The sequence below is a fragment of the Onthophagus taurus genome, chromosome 7 (assembly GCF_036711975.1).
Source record: "Onthophagus taurus isolate NC chromosome 7, IU_Otau_3.0, whole genome shotgun sequence".
In the NCBI taxonomy this organism is placed as follows: domain Eukaryota; kingdom Metazoa; phylum Arthropoda; class Insecta; order Coleoptera; family Scarabaeidae; genus Onthophagus; species Onthophagus taurus.
The window spans coordinates 38,813,230-38,828,420 of NC_091972.1; the positions used below are offsets into that span (position 1 = coordinate 38,813,230).

Genomic DNA, 15,191 nt, shown 5'->3' on the forward strand with positions numbered 1-15,191 from the left:
TGAGTAATATCAGAGCCGATGTTACTTGAGAAAATCTTACTTGAGGTCGACACTGTGTTGAAATATGTTAGAACCAATGTTAATAGTTGCCTTAGTACAAGTTGAGGAGGGTTGAGTATGATATTAGAGGATAGCAAAAATAATGTTGGAAGATATCAGGGATAATTTTAATAGATGATTCAGGAAACCTGGAACAATGTAGAAAGATCTCCAGCAAGATGTTTAAGAGTGTCAATAAAAATCTAAAGATGACGTAGAGAATGTTAAGGAAAGCAAGAACGCAATCTAAGGCGACGAAGATTGGAGACGTTAAATGAGTGATATTCAGATATGTAATGAATAATATTACAAGATATCAGTTTTGATGTTTTAAAATATTAAGGAAGATGTTGATATATGAGGAAGGTTGGGGAAGATAGAAGATATCGCGGACAATGTCAGAAAATATCAGAAGCAATTTTAATAGGGAACTTGGAAGGTGTTGAGAGAAGCAGGAAAAATGTTGAAAGCTTCAGTCAATACTTCGTTCTGACCACAAGATACAGGATTAGATTTGATACACCTTTGCGTTTCGTTGACATTGCAGTCATCTGATCAGGGTCATCGGGGTGTTTAACACGATATGAGTGCCGGGTCTACAGGAAAGGTTAACACGATCCCATTCGTCTAGGGTGCTCTATGTATATGATTGAAAGTTTTCTAAGCAAGAGATACACTGCAACAACATGAATTATACGGTTTAAGAACGTCTTGGGTGAGCACATGATGACCACATTATTTTCTCTGAGGATATTTCGGTCAAGGAAATAGCAAGTAAATGATTGATAGCTTGGAAAATCTTGAGGGAATGTTCTGCGGCATAAAGAAGGTGAGAGGTCTTAAAAGACATTTCTTGGAAGTGAGCCAAGGGAGCCTGTAGGGAGGATGTGATCCGCAGAAAAAGTTGCTCTGGTTTAACGCAATCGCAATTTGAGTTAACACATTCATGATTGATGTTGCCAAAGTTTTTATTTATAATCTTATACAACGTAGATTTGTAAAACAGGATCGGCCTCACGTGGCAAAACCAACATACAGATTCAATTCAACCCGCATCTCCTAACCGGACATGTTTCAGTTGCTATGGTCTGAATATGTCTTGCAAAACAGAAACTGCAAGTTCAAAACAACATTTTAAATATGTAAGAATGTTTCTAAATAGTATTGAAGAGGTGCAACACCAGACGATATGTTTTTTAACACAAGCTAAATTTTTTCGTGGAAAAGCTCTACCGCCAATCAAGCAAAATTAATGTCCATTAAGTTTCTATGAGTTTTATTTCTTTAAGATTTGTGAAAATGAATTTTGAATCACTAGTAAATAAGATGGGGAAGAATCCAAATTTTAGATTTCGCATTAAAATGATTCATTTCAAATGATTCAAAGCTAATTTTAATTCCACCAATGAAAATAAGTACAACAAATACATAAAAATAAATATTAATGCAAAACAAAAATAAATATTTGCACAAAAAGAAATATTATTTTAAGATTGATAATATTGGCCAAGTAAACAAGACAAATAACTTCGTAGTGTCCTTCGTATTTATAGGAGCGGCCTCTACCGGACGAACGCCTCTGTGTGAAAGGGCAACGTTTTCTCTGTATTCGCTAACGAAAATAGCTCTCTCGGCCTAGCCGAGCTTCCAAGCGGTGCGGCATCTTTAAAAGCTCCCGCAGACCAAAAATGGACGTGGAACAAATAGGCTTAAACCATCTGGTATCTATTTCTCAATCGAAGTATCAACACCTATTTCAATAATATTAAAGCATTTCTAAAATAAACGTCTTGATGTACTGAAAATATTTACATATTTTTTTAATTTTAACCTGTATTGATTAGTGTGATTTCAGAAAGCTCTAATTACACGCTGATTCACTTAATTTACACACGTATTATGAGTCAGGATGTTTAGGAAAACGTTATTACTCATACTTTTCAAATCGTTTAATTTCGTTATTAATATTTTCAAAGCAACAAAGACGTGTTATCTTTAGAAAAGTCTACGTATTTAAGAATATTCGTTTTTCTGCCAAGTTTTCACACGTTTTCTGTTTATTCAAGTTCACTTTTCAATTTATTTTATTTTTCAACTATTATAATCATCCATCGGATTTTCAATTCACTTTCTTATTCACTTTACGAATTTGAGAGGATTTAAATTTACTTTAAAGTTCTTTGTCTTGTCCCATTTATTTCTACGACGTTAAACTAGCACAGAGCGCCGAGAGGAATATAGTCGATGATTTTCTTTTTGGTGAGCGGGTGGCACGTGCATCGCGACTACGTCCTTTTCCGGGATAGTAGGTCAAACCCGGACGACCGAACCTTGACCCGTTCCTCTATCCATGTTAAAGTTACCTTACTCTTCTGGTAAAATAGATGGACGGCCGTTTTATTAACTAGGTCTTTACTCTACAAAGGGAATCAAGTTTTTTTTATGCAACGGCATTGAAAAGTCTGCACGTTTAAAAAAGAACTGTATGAGTCACCGTAACGCTCATTGAGTTGCTTGCTTTGCGGAACAGGAGCTTTGTTAACAAAAGCTTTTACGTAGCCGCAAAACGAAGGAAGTTTACCGCAGCCTGGAGGAGTGGAGTTCATGCTCCGTTGGGATGTTGTAACATTACCTCAACCGTGTGTATACCTGTACAGTACATATACCGTCTACTTTATTATTACATATTATAATTAAAATATAAAGCCCTGTTCAAACAATATGAAACCAATGAAAATAAATTAATAGTATCTACATCAAAAGCCGTTTTGTTTATCACGATTCTAGCCATGTTAATTTTATTTGGCACATGCTTTGACGTTATTACCACATTAATCTCTTTTTGATTTTCGAACTCAAACGAAATTAATGACCATAGTAACAAGGCCGTTATTAGCGAAAATTGTTACATAAATGTATTAGTAAGCTTAACATTCTAAAACGACTTTTTAATACATAATAATCTATTAGGATTTAATGTGTATGTAATATATACATTAATGAATTTAACACGCTATAAAACTTATTTATTTATAGTCACTTTCAAGATGTATAGGTTGTGTTCACATTGTTACATAATGCTTTATGTAATAATGTGTTGAAAAGTTAATATTAGTTTTATTTAAAAAAGTGGTAAAAATATAATAAAAAAATTATTCAGAATTCAACTTTCTCATAAAGGGGTATCCAAACCGATTTTAATAAGTGTACCATCACATGACAAAAATCTTCTTAATTGATCCAATTCGTGAAGAGTTTCTTATTTTACGATTAGAAACGAATCATTTTCTCTAACTGTTCCCAACCAGATAAGGCTTCGAAGTAGTCTTTATGACATTAGCTATTTCTCCATTTTTTATTTTATTACGAGCCAAGTTTAAAGAACATTTCGTGCGAAGCAAAGCGATACCAACAAATCAGATTAGATAGACACAATTTTGAGGTTTATCCAACTTTATCCACTTTGTGAGACTAGTCAGAATCATAACATGATTTGGTCAAAGAAGTGGGCTTATATTTCCATCATCCAGCTAAAATTAACTGTTTACAAGATCCCAGCAATTGTAAAAACAACGTTTTAATCAGCTATGAATTCGTCCAACATTATAATTGGGTTCCAGCTATTGCAGACTTCTATCTATTGCTAATCGCCTTGAAAAAAATTAAAATAAAATATCAGCTGACGTTAACAACAAGAAAATATGTACAATCAGAAAAAGCAACATGTCTAAGCTTGAGAAGTTTCCAAAAAACGTCGATTTTAATGTTCTTCTGCAGATTTCGTCACAAATTAACTATGTCCAATGTGATAATAACTTGTCCTTCCTTAAAGATAGTTTCGAAGCTGAAACATCTCTTTCGAGCAAAGGGAATCTGCCATAATCAGACAATTAGAAGGTTATAGTAACAAGATTCTCATATCCACCATGATTAAAAAGGAGGCAAACTGTTGATGATCATACGAGAATAATTTTATGTAAAATTGTTAAAACATTGAGCAAGTTCCTACAAAGAATTTATTTTTGAAAAATTTAATGTTGGAAATATGGATATATCATATCATTTCATGTCAACTCATCTCCCATTTCGGGTGAGTCTGATCTTGGGGTGATCAAAACAAGAAATGAACACTAATGGCTACTTTGGAAACGTGTGCTATCCGCTTACATTGTGACAATCATTGGTTAAGCTGAAAATTTGCAAGGGCAAGATATTATCGCTGTATCCCATTTCCAAGAACCTTCTCTAGGAATTAAGCGAGAGTATACACAAGAATGGATTCGGTGAAGTCGAGAGAAACAGTTTTAGCTAATGATGAACTACTAATATGTGTGCTAGATATAGGAAATAAATTGAGGCGAACTAACAATAAGGTGACTACCGAGGTTGATGAATTAATTGATTGCTTGGACGAGAATAAGCGGATGGTGAAACATTATTGAAGAATTTGGCCGATGAATAAGATTACTCAACTAGCGTATAAAGAAAGAATGTGGAACCATGCAAAAAGGAAGCAGCAGCAAAATTGGTGATAAGACTCTGGCAGAAAGATTAGTGAGGTTACTGTATGATCTTAAGCGATGCTACACGGTCCCTAAGAGTCAAGTAGGAAATCGTTCTTACTTTCACCGCTTGATGCATCGCCAACAAAACCAATGTGACGGATTACAAATGGAGTAGACACTGTTAACAATACATTAAATATTGCTTGTAGAAAACTAACAGATTTGCTGACAGAATGCCACATACTGCTAATAATAATAATGTATTGTCTTCAGAAGATTACAATAGTACAAAAAAGAACACCATTATCCATAACTAATCTAAATCCTACCCCTTTCCTCAACCTCTCCCTGTCTCCTTGCTGCCACCACCTCCCCCATCCATCTCCTTCCCTTCGCCCTCTCTCCCAACACCTATCTCCAATCGATCACCTCCTCTCTCAACTCACTACATTCCACCAGCAGATGGTGTAGAGACTCCCAGCCGTCTCCACACAGCCTGCACATCCTCTCCTCATCTTCCATCCAATATCTGTTGACCCTTTCTCCATTCCCACACCTAAACCTGGCTACCAACCTCTTCCCCTCCTCACCCCCTCTGTCATCAGGTACTTTGGTAGCCCCTCTACCACAATTTCATTATATTTTGGATTGTACCTGCTTTCCCTTATCGCAGTCCTTCTCTCTTGCATTCCCACATCCCTCTCCCTGCTCTCCAGTTGTTTACACATCTCAATCCTCTCTTTTCCTGTTCACTTCTTCCGTTGAATACCCAACCCTTCGGCAGTATTCCTCCCTTTCTCGCTGCCCATAACGCCCCTTACTTGCCTCAATCTGTCTGTAGCACTCCCCCAAGATTTTACAATGCCATCTATCTTAATCCCTCTCTTCAAAACGCACCGCTCGCTTACCCGTCTCTACCTTCACCTTATCTAGCTTCATTTCGTCCTTGACTATATATTCCGGAGTCTCCCTAGCCAATCCCAACACCCACCTCCAGTACCTGGTCTGCACATCCTCTAAGAGCCTTTGCTCCTTCCATCCCCATATCTCCACCCCATAAATCATTACGCTTTTTATCAAACTCTCAAATATTAATTTCCTTTTTGCCATAAATCTTCTCATCCCATCCCCAAACCTGTCCCATAACCTTATTCACCCTCTCAGCCAAAATTTCATAATATGTCCTCCCTCCTTGTTGTTCTCTTTAAATCTGTACCCCAAGATGTGTACTCCGTCACTTCCACATACTGATAATATAAGATTAAATACGGCCTAGGGAATACTACCTATTGCTTATAAATGACTAGTTACTACACTACCAATGGAAGACTAGATCTTCCTTATAGATACTGCTGGCAGAAAACTATATGCTGCTAATATAAGCGTATATACTCCGTGCAGAACACTACTTATTGCTTGCAGGAGACCAATTACTAATAAAACACTAACTATTGGAAAGCTAGATCTTTCTTATAGATACTGCTGCCACAAGACTAGATAGTACTAATATAAGAGTAAATACTGCTTGCAGAACACTATCCAATGGAGGACTAGATTTTTTTAATAGATACTGCTGGCAGAACACTAGATATTGCTAATGGAACACCAAACACTGCTAATAGAAGACCACAAACAACTTGAAGAAGTAGATTAAATAGCACCAGAAGATTAAATACTGCTTGCAGGAGGCTACATAGTAGCAATTAAAAACTATATCCTCCTTACAGAACAGTTAACACTGCTAGCAAAGGACTTGATGCCAGTTAACAATTAACAGCATTAGAAGATAACAATTAGCAGTATAAATGCAATTAAATAACTACCAAATCTTTGCAATAATTTGATTTTCTATCGAGTTTACAGAAAATCATGTTTAAAAGACGACAATAACTGGATCTCGTCATATACCTGATTCAAGACGTCATAACCTGTCATTGTTATAACCATGCTTACCATCGTGTGAGTTGTTTTCAAGGTCGGTGAGAACTAACTTTGTTAGAAATAGTAGGAATTCCGTGAAGTTATGCTAAACTCCAGTAATTTCCAGAAGTATTGAGCTATCCACATTGAGGAGAAGCTTCGTAGTAGTAGAAGTAATTTGTATACAGGATGGTTCTCAACCTATAGGCATAAACATATCCCTATCTATCCATCTTCCATGAAACACATTATCTAGATGTCGCTGATTATATCAGATATATAGGAAACTAAAACACTTTTACTACAAATTTTTTCATCTGTTAGCTATTATTTGCCCTGAAGAATAAATCCCTCAGTTTATGCGTATAAGTTGAGAATCACCTTGTATTTACAGCCTTAATTCCATTTCGTTTTACTTTGGGTTACATTTTAATTTGAAAGAACCGTCTCTGTACTTGTCCATCGTTATCTTCTAGGATAGGATTTCAGACCACACCTTAGAGTACTACCCACAGTATTCAAGGTGTTATATATTTTTTTTTATACAGAATGTTTCATGGGGAATGGTACATACGTTATTTTAAGCAGAAAAGTTCCTAAAAACATGTGCTCAATTCTCAAAGGTATCTGAGATACAGTCAGTTAAAGCATAAACTGATTTATTTAAATGTGTACATAAAATATCGAAATTCGGACTTTAAAGGAAGGGTTCGAATATCCGACTCGATGCACTTGGCTGATCTTTTGAAGATATCACGCACTGATCTGCGTAATTTATCCTGATGTGCCTTGATTCGTGCAGCACTGGCCGTAATACGAGCGATTAGTTCATCACGCCTGTTTACTTTTACTTGATAAACATCGCTTTTCAGTCATCTCCACATTCCGTAATCTAACGGATTAAGACCGAGCTTTGGTTCCGCAAAGGTTTGGTTCAGGTATTGCGTCACTTGACGGCCGTAGTGTGCAGGGCCCCATCATGCTGGAAGAACATATTGGCTCTGGTAGCCAAAGGAATATCTTCTAACAGTATTGGAAGCTTATTGCGAAAGAACTCAAGGTATCTGTCCGTTGTTAGACGCTCGGGTAGTACGAAAGGCCCAATTAAGTTATTGTCAATCATTCCACACCATACATTCACAGAGAATTTTACCTGAAAATTTGTTTCAACACTGGCATGCGGATTATCCTCAGACCAACGGTGATCATTTCGACTGTTATTGATTCCATTACGGGTGAAAGTGGCTGCATCGGTAAAACGTATCACAACTATCTCCTGGAAAAGTTTGCTGGTTCAAGGTGTTGTACTGGTTGAACATGGAATGGATACAAGCCATGAGTACGCAATGTTCTCCATACTTTTACATGAGGAACACCAAGACGAGCAAGAAGTACTGGTAAATGGACTGCGTTCTACCAACTGAAGAATTTGTTCAGCTTCATTCATAGTTTGCACACCTGCACGTTGAGAATGATGTGCAAGCAATCTGTTGAACGTTCGAGTAAATGCTCTTCAATCTGGTAGCACTCGGTTAGGAATCATATCAGCATATTCTGAGTCATGAGTCAATATGTGTGGCATTATCAATAACTTAGTTGACACGTCAACCAAATAATGTTAAATGTCAAACGTTGATAAATGACTGTTTCACAACAGACGTGCGTGATATCAATTTATGCATTAACTGGCTGTATCTCAGTCACCTTTGAGAATTGAAACATGCTTTTAGGAACTTTTCTGATTCCTCATGAAACACTCTGTATAAAGGGACAACCAACAAGCGATGCTACTAGTTTTCATGGAGATAATGTATATTCTATGGGATAAAGAGCATTGTCTGCTTAATGAATCGGTATCACGCAATCTTTGATGAATTCTGTCAAAAATACGATGTGAAGGAACCTGGCGATTTTGATAAGCTTCAGCATAAAATCTTTGCGCTTCGGAGGCAACCCCATTAGCACGACCATACATGAAATGTATGTCAGTTAATTCTGCGTTAGAGTAAACAACCATAGCAAATGAAAACTTATGCAGTAATAACAGTCGAACAGTCAATGTTTATTTCACAATGATAAGAAAACCGTTAATTTGCGGATCCATGTTTATTAAGACTTTTTTGTTTATTTTGGTCCATACTATTACATCTTAAAATGTTTTACATTGTTTTTTTAACACCCTGTATATACCAAAGTGTCTCCTGCAGTTGCTTTTGCAGTCTGCCGCCTGTCACGGAATTGTACTTTAAGTTGACTTTAAACCTCAGCATATACGATTAACGTGATGTTAATCGAACATTAATTGAGAAATAGCGTCACTTAACTGTAATACGGGTTTTTAAACCTTAACTGTCGTCATTTTGATTTTGTAGATTTTGTCGTCAGGTTTCGACGGTTATTTCAAAATAAAAAGTTTAGTCAATTACAAAATTGTTATTATAACATTTTATTTAAAAACAGCTGTTTCATTAAGATAAACTTTATCATAGGTATGAAGGGTAAGCGAATTTGAAATGATAATTTATCAAATCGATCGAAAGTAATGACTTTTAATTAAGTACATCTTATTACAAAATTCGATAAGAATAAAAACGTACGTAAGTAGATAAAATCGTTAAGTAAATCCCAATTTTCGATTAAAAATGTATTTTTTAAAAAACACAAGGTGTAAATGATAAAACAACTTTTATTTTTGATTGCGTATCAATTCGTTTATTGCAAATATTGTGTTGTTCGAGGTCAATATGTTACATTTGACACTAAATTAAACAAAAAATAAATAAAACAAAAATTGATTTAACACATAGTAATCAAATAGTTTTGATTACGAAATTTGAAATAATGTGGGCAAAATATTGCGTAATAACACGAAATAAAGATATATACAGTAACAAAAAAATAATTAAAACAAGTAACATTCAAGCAATTCAACTAAACAAGTACACTTTCTCTTGTTGGAAAAACTTTTACTCACTCAAGTTGACACAAAAAAAATGGAACAGATTTTTGAAATAATCACGTTTTAAATATTAAAAAAAAACAATGACAACAATCATGTTTTCTTTTTTTCGATACTAATTGTTTTAAAAACAAAATTAACAATCACAACAATTAACTAAGTACTTAAAACAAAAAAAGAGACTACTTTGTTTACAAATGATAAACAGACAAAATGGCATCCCACAGAATACTTGATAGTGATTCCATTTATACAGGGTGTTTAAAAACATTAAATATAATTGTATTAATAAATTAATTCCAACAAATAAATAGTTTTATATCACATTAATGTCACTATTTAACATAACGGATGCGAACGAGCAAATTCAAGGGGGAGCTTAACTATAATAAACAAGGGGGGTCAGAACAGAAACAGAATAAAAACAGAACAAAAACAGATAGATAGAGAGAACGTGTTAATTTCGCCAATTTACCTCGATTCCGTACGTTGGCGATCCGTTCTTTTAATTGCTGCTATATAACCGCACTGAATATGGTAGTCCTATGACTTTTCGAGCACATTTTCGCTTGAAATTAAGTGTCTTTTCTTTTTTTGCAGACAATGCAACTCGAAAGTTGACCAACGCGCTCCGTTAGGGTTGCAAGCTCGTTTGAAACTAGTCAGCTGTTTGACTTCAGAGAGGTTAGCCTTGGAACTTGGGAGGAGAAATTTTGAGTGGGGATGGGCTTTTTATTAAGCGCCAAATTTAAAAAAATCAATGAAGTTTTAAAGCACATTCAAATTTTTTTTAAATCCACTTAATATTTGATTAAATATTATTTAAAAAGCCTCTAATTCAAAACAATGAAATTATTATAACATTAAAATATCTTTTAATTTCTATCTAACAAGTATGTGAAATGAACATCATTTACTTTTATTTAAAATTTCTTTATTTAAACTTTATAATAGGTCTAAATTTATTTTAATACCTTTATTAACACAAAATTAAAAATAATTCTTAATTTTTACGTTATTACACAACAAAAATTCATAATCCCCACAATATCACAAATAACAAGTATACAAAACAACCAACATAACCTATAATATTTGTCACATTTTAACTGTCAAATTTTATTGCTTGAAATCTCCAAAAAAGCTCACCGATTCTAATCGGTAAAACATCGAATTTCTCTATATACATTTCCAGTAAATCACGTAAGTAACGATTATTCTTTTTAGAATATAATTTGTGTCCATAATACGTTGATAGGTTATGTTAGCATAAGTATGTTTTTTTAGGTTATGTCCGGAAGAGAAGGTGGTAAGAAAAAGCCGCTAAAAGCGCCGAAAAAAGATTCAAAAGATTATGACGAAGAGGATGTAGCGTTTAAACAGAAACAAAAAGAGCAAGCTAAAGCTATGGCAGATGCGAAGGCTAAGGCGGCCCAAAAAGGACCATTAACTAGCGGTGGGATAAAAAAGTCTGGGAAGAAGTGACCTAAAGAAGAAATTGGGGTGCTTGCTGATGTTTTTTTTATTGCGTGATGTATATTACAGTTTTTTTTCTCAATTTTTAAAATAGAAATCATTTGAATAAGGTAATGATTATTGTTATTTCTTTTAACCATTTCCTTATATAATTATTTCTCCTTAATTTAAATTAATTAGTTTATTATTACAGATGGATTGTAAGAAAAGGATGAAAACTTAAAATGAATTTATTTATTCATACTTTTTAAATTGACTTGAGTTTTAAATTAATATTGTTTTATAGTTTTCATTAATTACAATGGATTAATTTAATTTTCTTCTTTAGATCTTCAAAGTTATTAGTATAATGAGAAGGTACATCGTTTTGCTGAAACAAAACTCTGAGATGGCTATTAGAACTAGAATGTTCCTGGTTCTAGGTCTAGTTTTAGTTGTTATTCAGTGCTAGATTGTTGTATATTTTTGTTGAACTAACACTAGGCTTAGAACTAGAAAGTTTGAAGTTTAGCTGTGGGACTTCAGCCTATGCTAAACCCAAATGTTTCTAGTTCTAGGTCTAGTGTTAGTGTTAGCTCTAGTTTTAGTTGTTATTCGGCGCTAGATTGTTGTATATTTTTATTCAACCAAAAGTAGAACTAATTACTAAAGAATGCAATAGTTGTCAGAATTTGCTGTTCGAATTTCTATGCTTTAAAATTATTCATTCATTCAACAGTTTAAAGTGCAAATTAAAAATTATTCATATAATGGACTTTTGGCTATAATACACTATAGCCGAAAGTCTACTATACTTCCTTTCCCATATTAATCTGTTATATTGAGGGTTTACTATAATTCAAATTGAAGAAAACTCAACTTTATTTGATTATCTACTATTTTGATCTACTACATGTTAATCTTTTGGGGATATTAAGCGCATAAAAACGTTTTGAAATGGGATACTCAACTCCTTATGGACTATTTTTATTTGATAAAGTTGGTTTTGGCGATCATGAAGGTGTTCTATGCACTACTTCCTTATTATTAGCGGTAGGAGACATACCTAGTTGTAATATTAATTGATCTACAGGTGTATTTAATGAAATTAGCTTTGTTGTAACTATATCTGCTATTCAGATTCGAACAAAATGGTTGATCAATAATTTTACCCTATTAATTAACAATGCTAATTTATCAGAGACGTCTATTAAAAAATCGCACATTCCCTATTACCCGAAATATCTGCAAAGATGCTATATTTGAGATATTTATGCGCTTATATTCTGTAGGAGCATATGTTGTACAATGGACCATTTTTATTTCTACAACTAATATTTCAAAATTCATCAGTTATTAATCAAATCTCTTGGTTTAAATCGATTCTGTAATGCTTGAACTGATAAAATTTCATAGTCGCAATCGCAAAATACTTCATTTTACGGGTAAAAAATTCTTCAAAAGAAAAAATGTGAATTGATCCAAGGTACAATACAGGTTGTACCTTGAACCAACGTTGAATATACCTTGGACCAGTTAGTAACTAAATCTAATTTTATTTATCTACATTATTATTAACAATAATAAATAGATAATAAAATGTGACAAGTACCTACCATTATCAAAAGGATAGAAATAAACTTTGAAAATATTTCATAGATATATTTTTAATTAAAAAACATCGACAGCAGGTGTGGGAAGACGAAACAGTATACTATTACTGTCAACAAAAGAAACGTCTTTATCGCTGAGAATAAAATTTCGAGCTGCTTTTGTGCCAACTATTTTTTTGTAAAATTATACGTTGAAGATGTTCTTGTGCACATCGTGCACAATTTTCTGTTGGTCAAGCGGCTGTAAAACACCAATTTGCTAAGACGACACTACTTCGTCACTTGAAAAGTCGTCAATTAATAGGTCGCATACCCTCATCAATTTTATTAACTATTCTGGAAACAAAATGTTTTTTCGTCTTTTTCATCATCATCTGATGAAGACTGACAGCTGAATATTTTCGTAATATTCGTCTCACTACTTTCTTTCTTGTTTCTCTTTAAACCGTTCTTAAATTTTACTGCTTCTCTAGCAATTTTTCTTTTTACATTTTGTTTAACATTTTTTCTTCTGTTTAACTTCGTTTAACATCATTTCTAGTTTCACGAAAACCAGTTTCTGGCTTATTGTTGGATATCGAGATAGAAACCCGCGAACCTATTCCCTACCAACTTTTCTTTCTTTAATCCACGAATCTGGTATAACTTTTTTATTTGCAACACCGATTTCATATGCTAATTTTTGTAATTCTTGTATCGGGATAGCATAATGTAAATCAGCAGCTGTTGTTACATAATTTACTAACAGATGTTTCTCTGTTTCAGAGAAAATTCGCTTGTTTGTTATAAAACAAATCCATACTCGAATCTCTCAGAAAGTATGGTGTAGCATTTCAAGGTTTGGACTTGCTTCGTATTTTTTTGAATGATCAGTCTATAACGGTATATTGTTATCTAGATATTTTGTAGAATTTAGTTATAGACAATTTTTATAACGTCTTATTGCTTTCAATAAGATGCATCACTGCATTATTCCTTATTTATTCGACATTACCTAGATAAAACTTTTGATAGACATTGGATTGGAAAAGGGCATAGAGCTTTACCTTGATTATCACGGTCGTGAGACTCGACTCTGTGATTTCTGGGTATGGGGAATAGTAAAAGAACGCGCACTCCAAGACTTATTGCACTGAAAGAAATAGATTGTACGAATCGTATTATAGAAAAAATATTATACATGCAGCAATTCATTGTATTATATTCATTATATTTATTGTACTGAATACAATCTCGTCTCGCTGTCACTTTTCGTAGTAAAGTATTATACCTTATAGTATATTTTTAGTGCATAGTACAATCCATTTCTCTCAGTGTGACATTAATAACCTAAAACAATGTATAACAGCGATTGTTTGCTTTATTTGCGGAAATGTGTGAATGAAGTATGGTTTGAATGGTAAAAAAACTTAGCACATACATTAAGAACCAATCAAATTGTTATCCCAATTGGTAATTGGGATAACAATTAGGAAAATTTTTCTTCATAATTTTTCTTAATACTTGTGAATTAATATCACTCCATTCAGCATTATGAAAAGTATGACCAATGTTACACATTCGGCTCGCTGTTTTCTTTTTCTCTTCAGATTCAGGATTAATGGCGTGGTCATCATGAAGGTGAATCCCGTTTTTCTTTATTCTTTGTATACAGAGTGATTCTGTGCCTATACGCATAAACTGAGAGATTTAAGTATTCCTCAGGACAAATAATGACGAAGAATTCAGAAATATTTCATAACGAAGCCAGATATGAGTTAGTAAGTTATTAGAAAGTATAGATACAATAATATACAGGATGATTCTCAACCTATACGCATAAACTTAGGGATTTTCTCCTCATGGCAAATAATGACTAATAGATGAAAAAAATTGTAGTAAAAGTTTTTTAGTTTCCTAGATATCCGATATAATCCGCGACATCTACATAATGTGTTTCCTGGAAGATGGATAGGTCAAGATTGATTTATACCTTTCGGGTCACTTAAAAAGCATAGTGTTAATACGAGGAAGTTAATACTGAGGAAATATTGCAAAATCAGATACATGCTGCTGCTCAGACAATCCGCCAACACCGTGGTTTAGGCTACAGTAGTGGGAAATCGTGGATTCGGGCAGCCTAATTGATAGAAAATATGGGAAATAACTTCGAACACTTGCTGTGATGTTATTTTAAAATGTTCTATGTATTCTTGATTTGAAATTAAATATCACAGGTATCTATGAAACAGAAAATCTTTATTCGTCATGAGGAGTAAATCCTCAAGTTTATGCGTATAGGTTGAGAATCACCCTGTATATGATACTAATATTTTCCCAGCATGCTGATGTCTTGTTTCCTTCCCTTCACTAGAATACATTCTGCGGTCAACTGCGTTTTACTTTTCTCATGTTTCCAACATACTGTCACCTGAGAATTATTTTGCACCAAGAACCTTACGTCCCTTACGCAAGGTACTAATTTGGATCTAAAAGTTAGCAAATCGTTTTTTTTCGTGGTTGTGACTAAAAGCTGTCTAATTCATGTTAACACTTTATCGACCGCTAGCGATTCAACGGGATACGCACATCCGACTGGCTCGGCATGACTATATAAAAGCCGATTAATAGGCGATCGGTCGGTAAGCATCGACAACAAAAAGCCGATTAATAGGCTAGCGGTTGATAAAGTGTTAAGATATTATTAATGGTAAAAATAAC

The 15,191-nt window shown here is 33.9% G+C and overlaps 2 protein-coding genes across 4 annotated transcripts in view; one reads left to right on the plus strand and one right to left on the minus strand.

Moving 5' to 3' along the window:
- The window catches only part of LOC111428712 (atos homolog atossa), an 82,090-nt gene extending 72,009 nt beyond the window's left edge, over positions 1-10,081 (minus strand). The window contains exon 1 of the mRNA XM_071198310.1: positions 9,899-10,081. The gene's annotated coding sequence lies outside the window, so the exon portion shown is untranslated. The remainder of the gene's footprint in view (positions 1-9,898) is intronic.
- The window catches only part of LOC111419082 (translation machinery-associated protein 7 homolog), a 66,588-nt gene extending 55,575 nt beyond the window's left edge, over positions 1-11,013 (plus strand). Inside the window, exons 2-3 of one of the 3 annotated variants that reach the window (XR_011641247.1) lie at positions 10,024-10,626; positions 10,711-11,013. Coding sequence is in view for 2 of the 3 variants with exons in the window: in XM_071198312.1 (XP_071054413.1) it covers positions 10,714-10,908 (195 nt within the window). In the remaining variant the exon portion in view is untranslated. Of the gene's footprint in view, positions 1-10,023; positions 10,627-10,697 lie in introns of those variants that run through there. The other 2 variants (XM_071198312.1, XM_023051838.2) reach the window with 2 other exon arrangements.
- Positions 11,014-15,191: the final 4,178 nt, after the last annotated feature.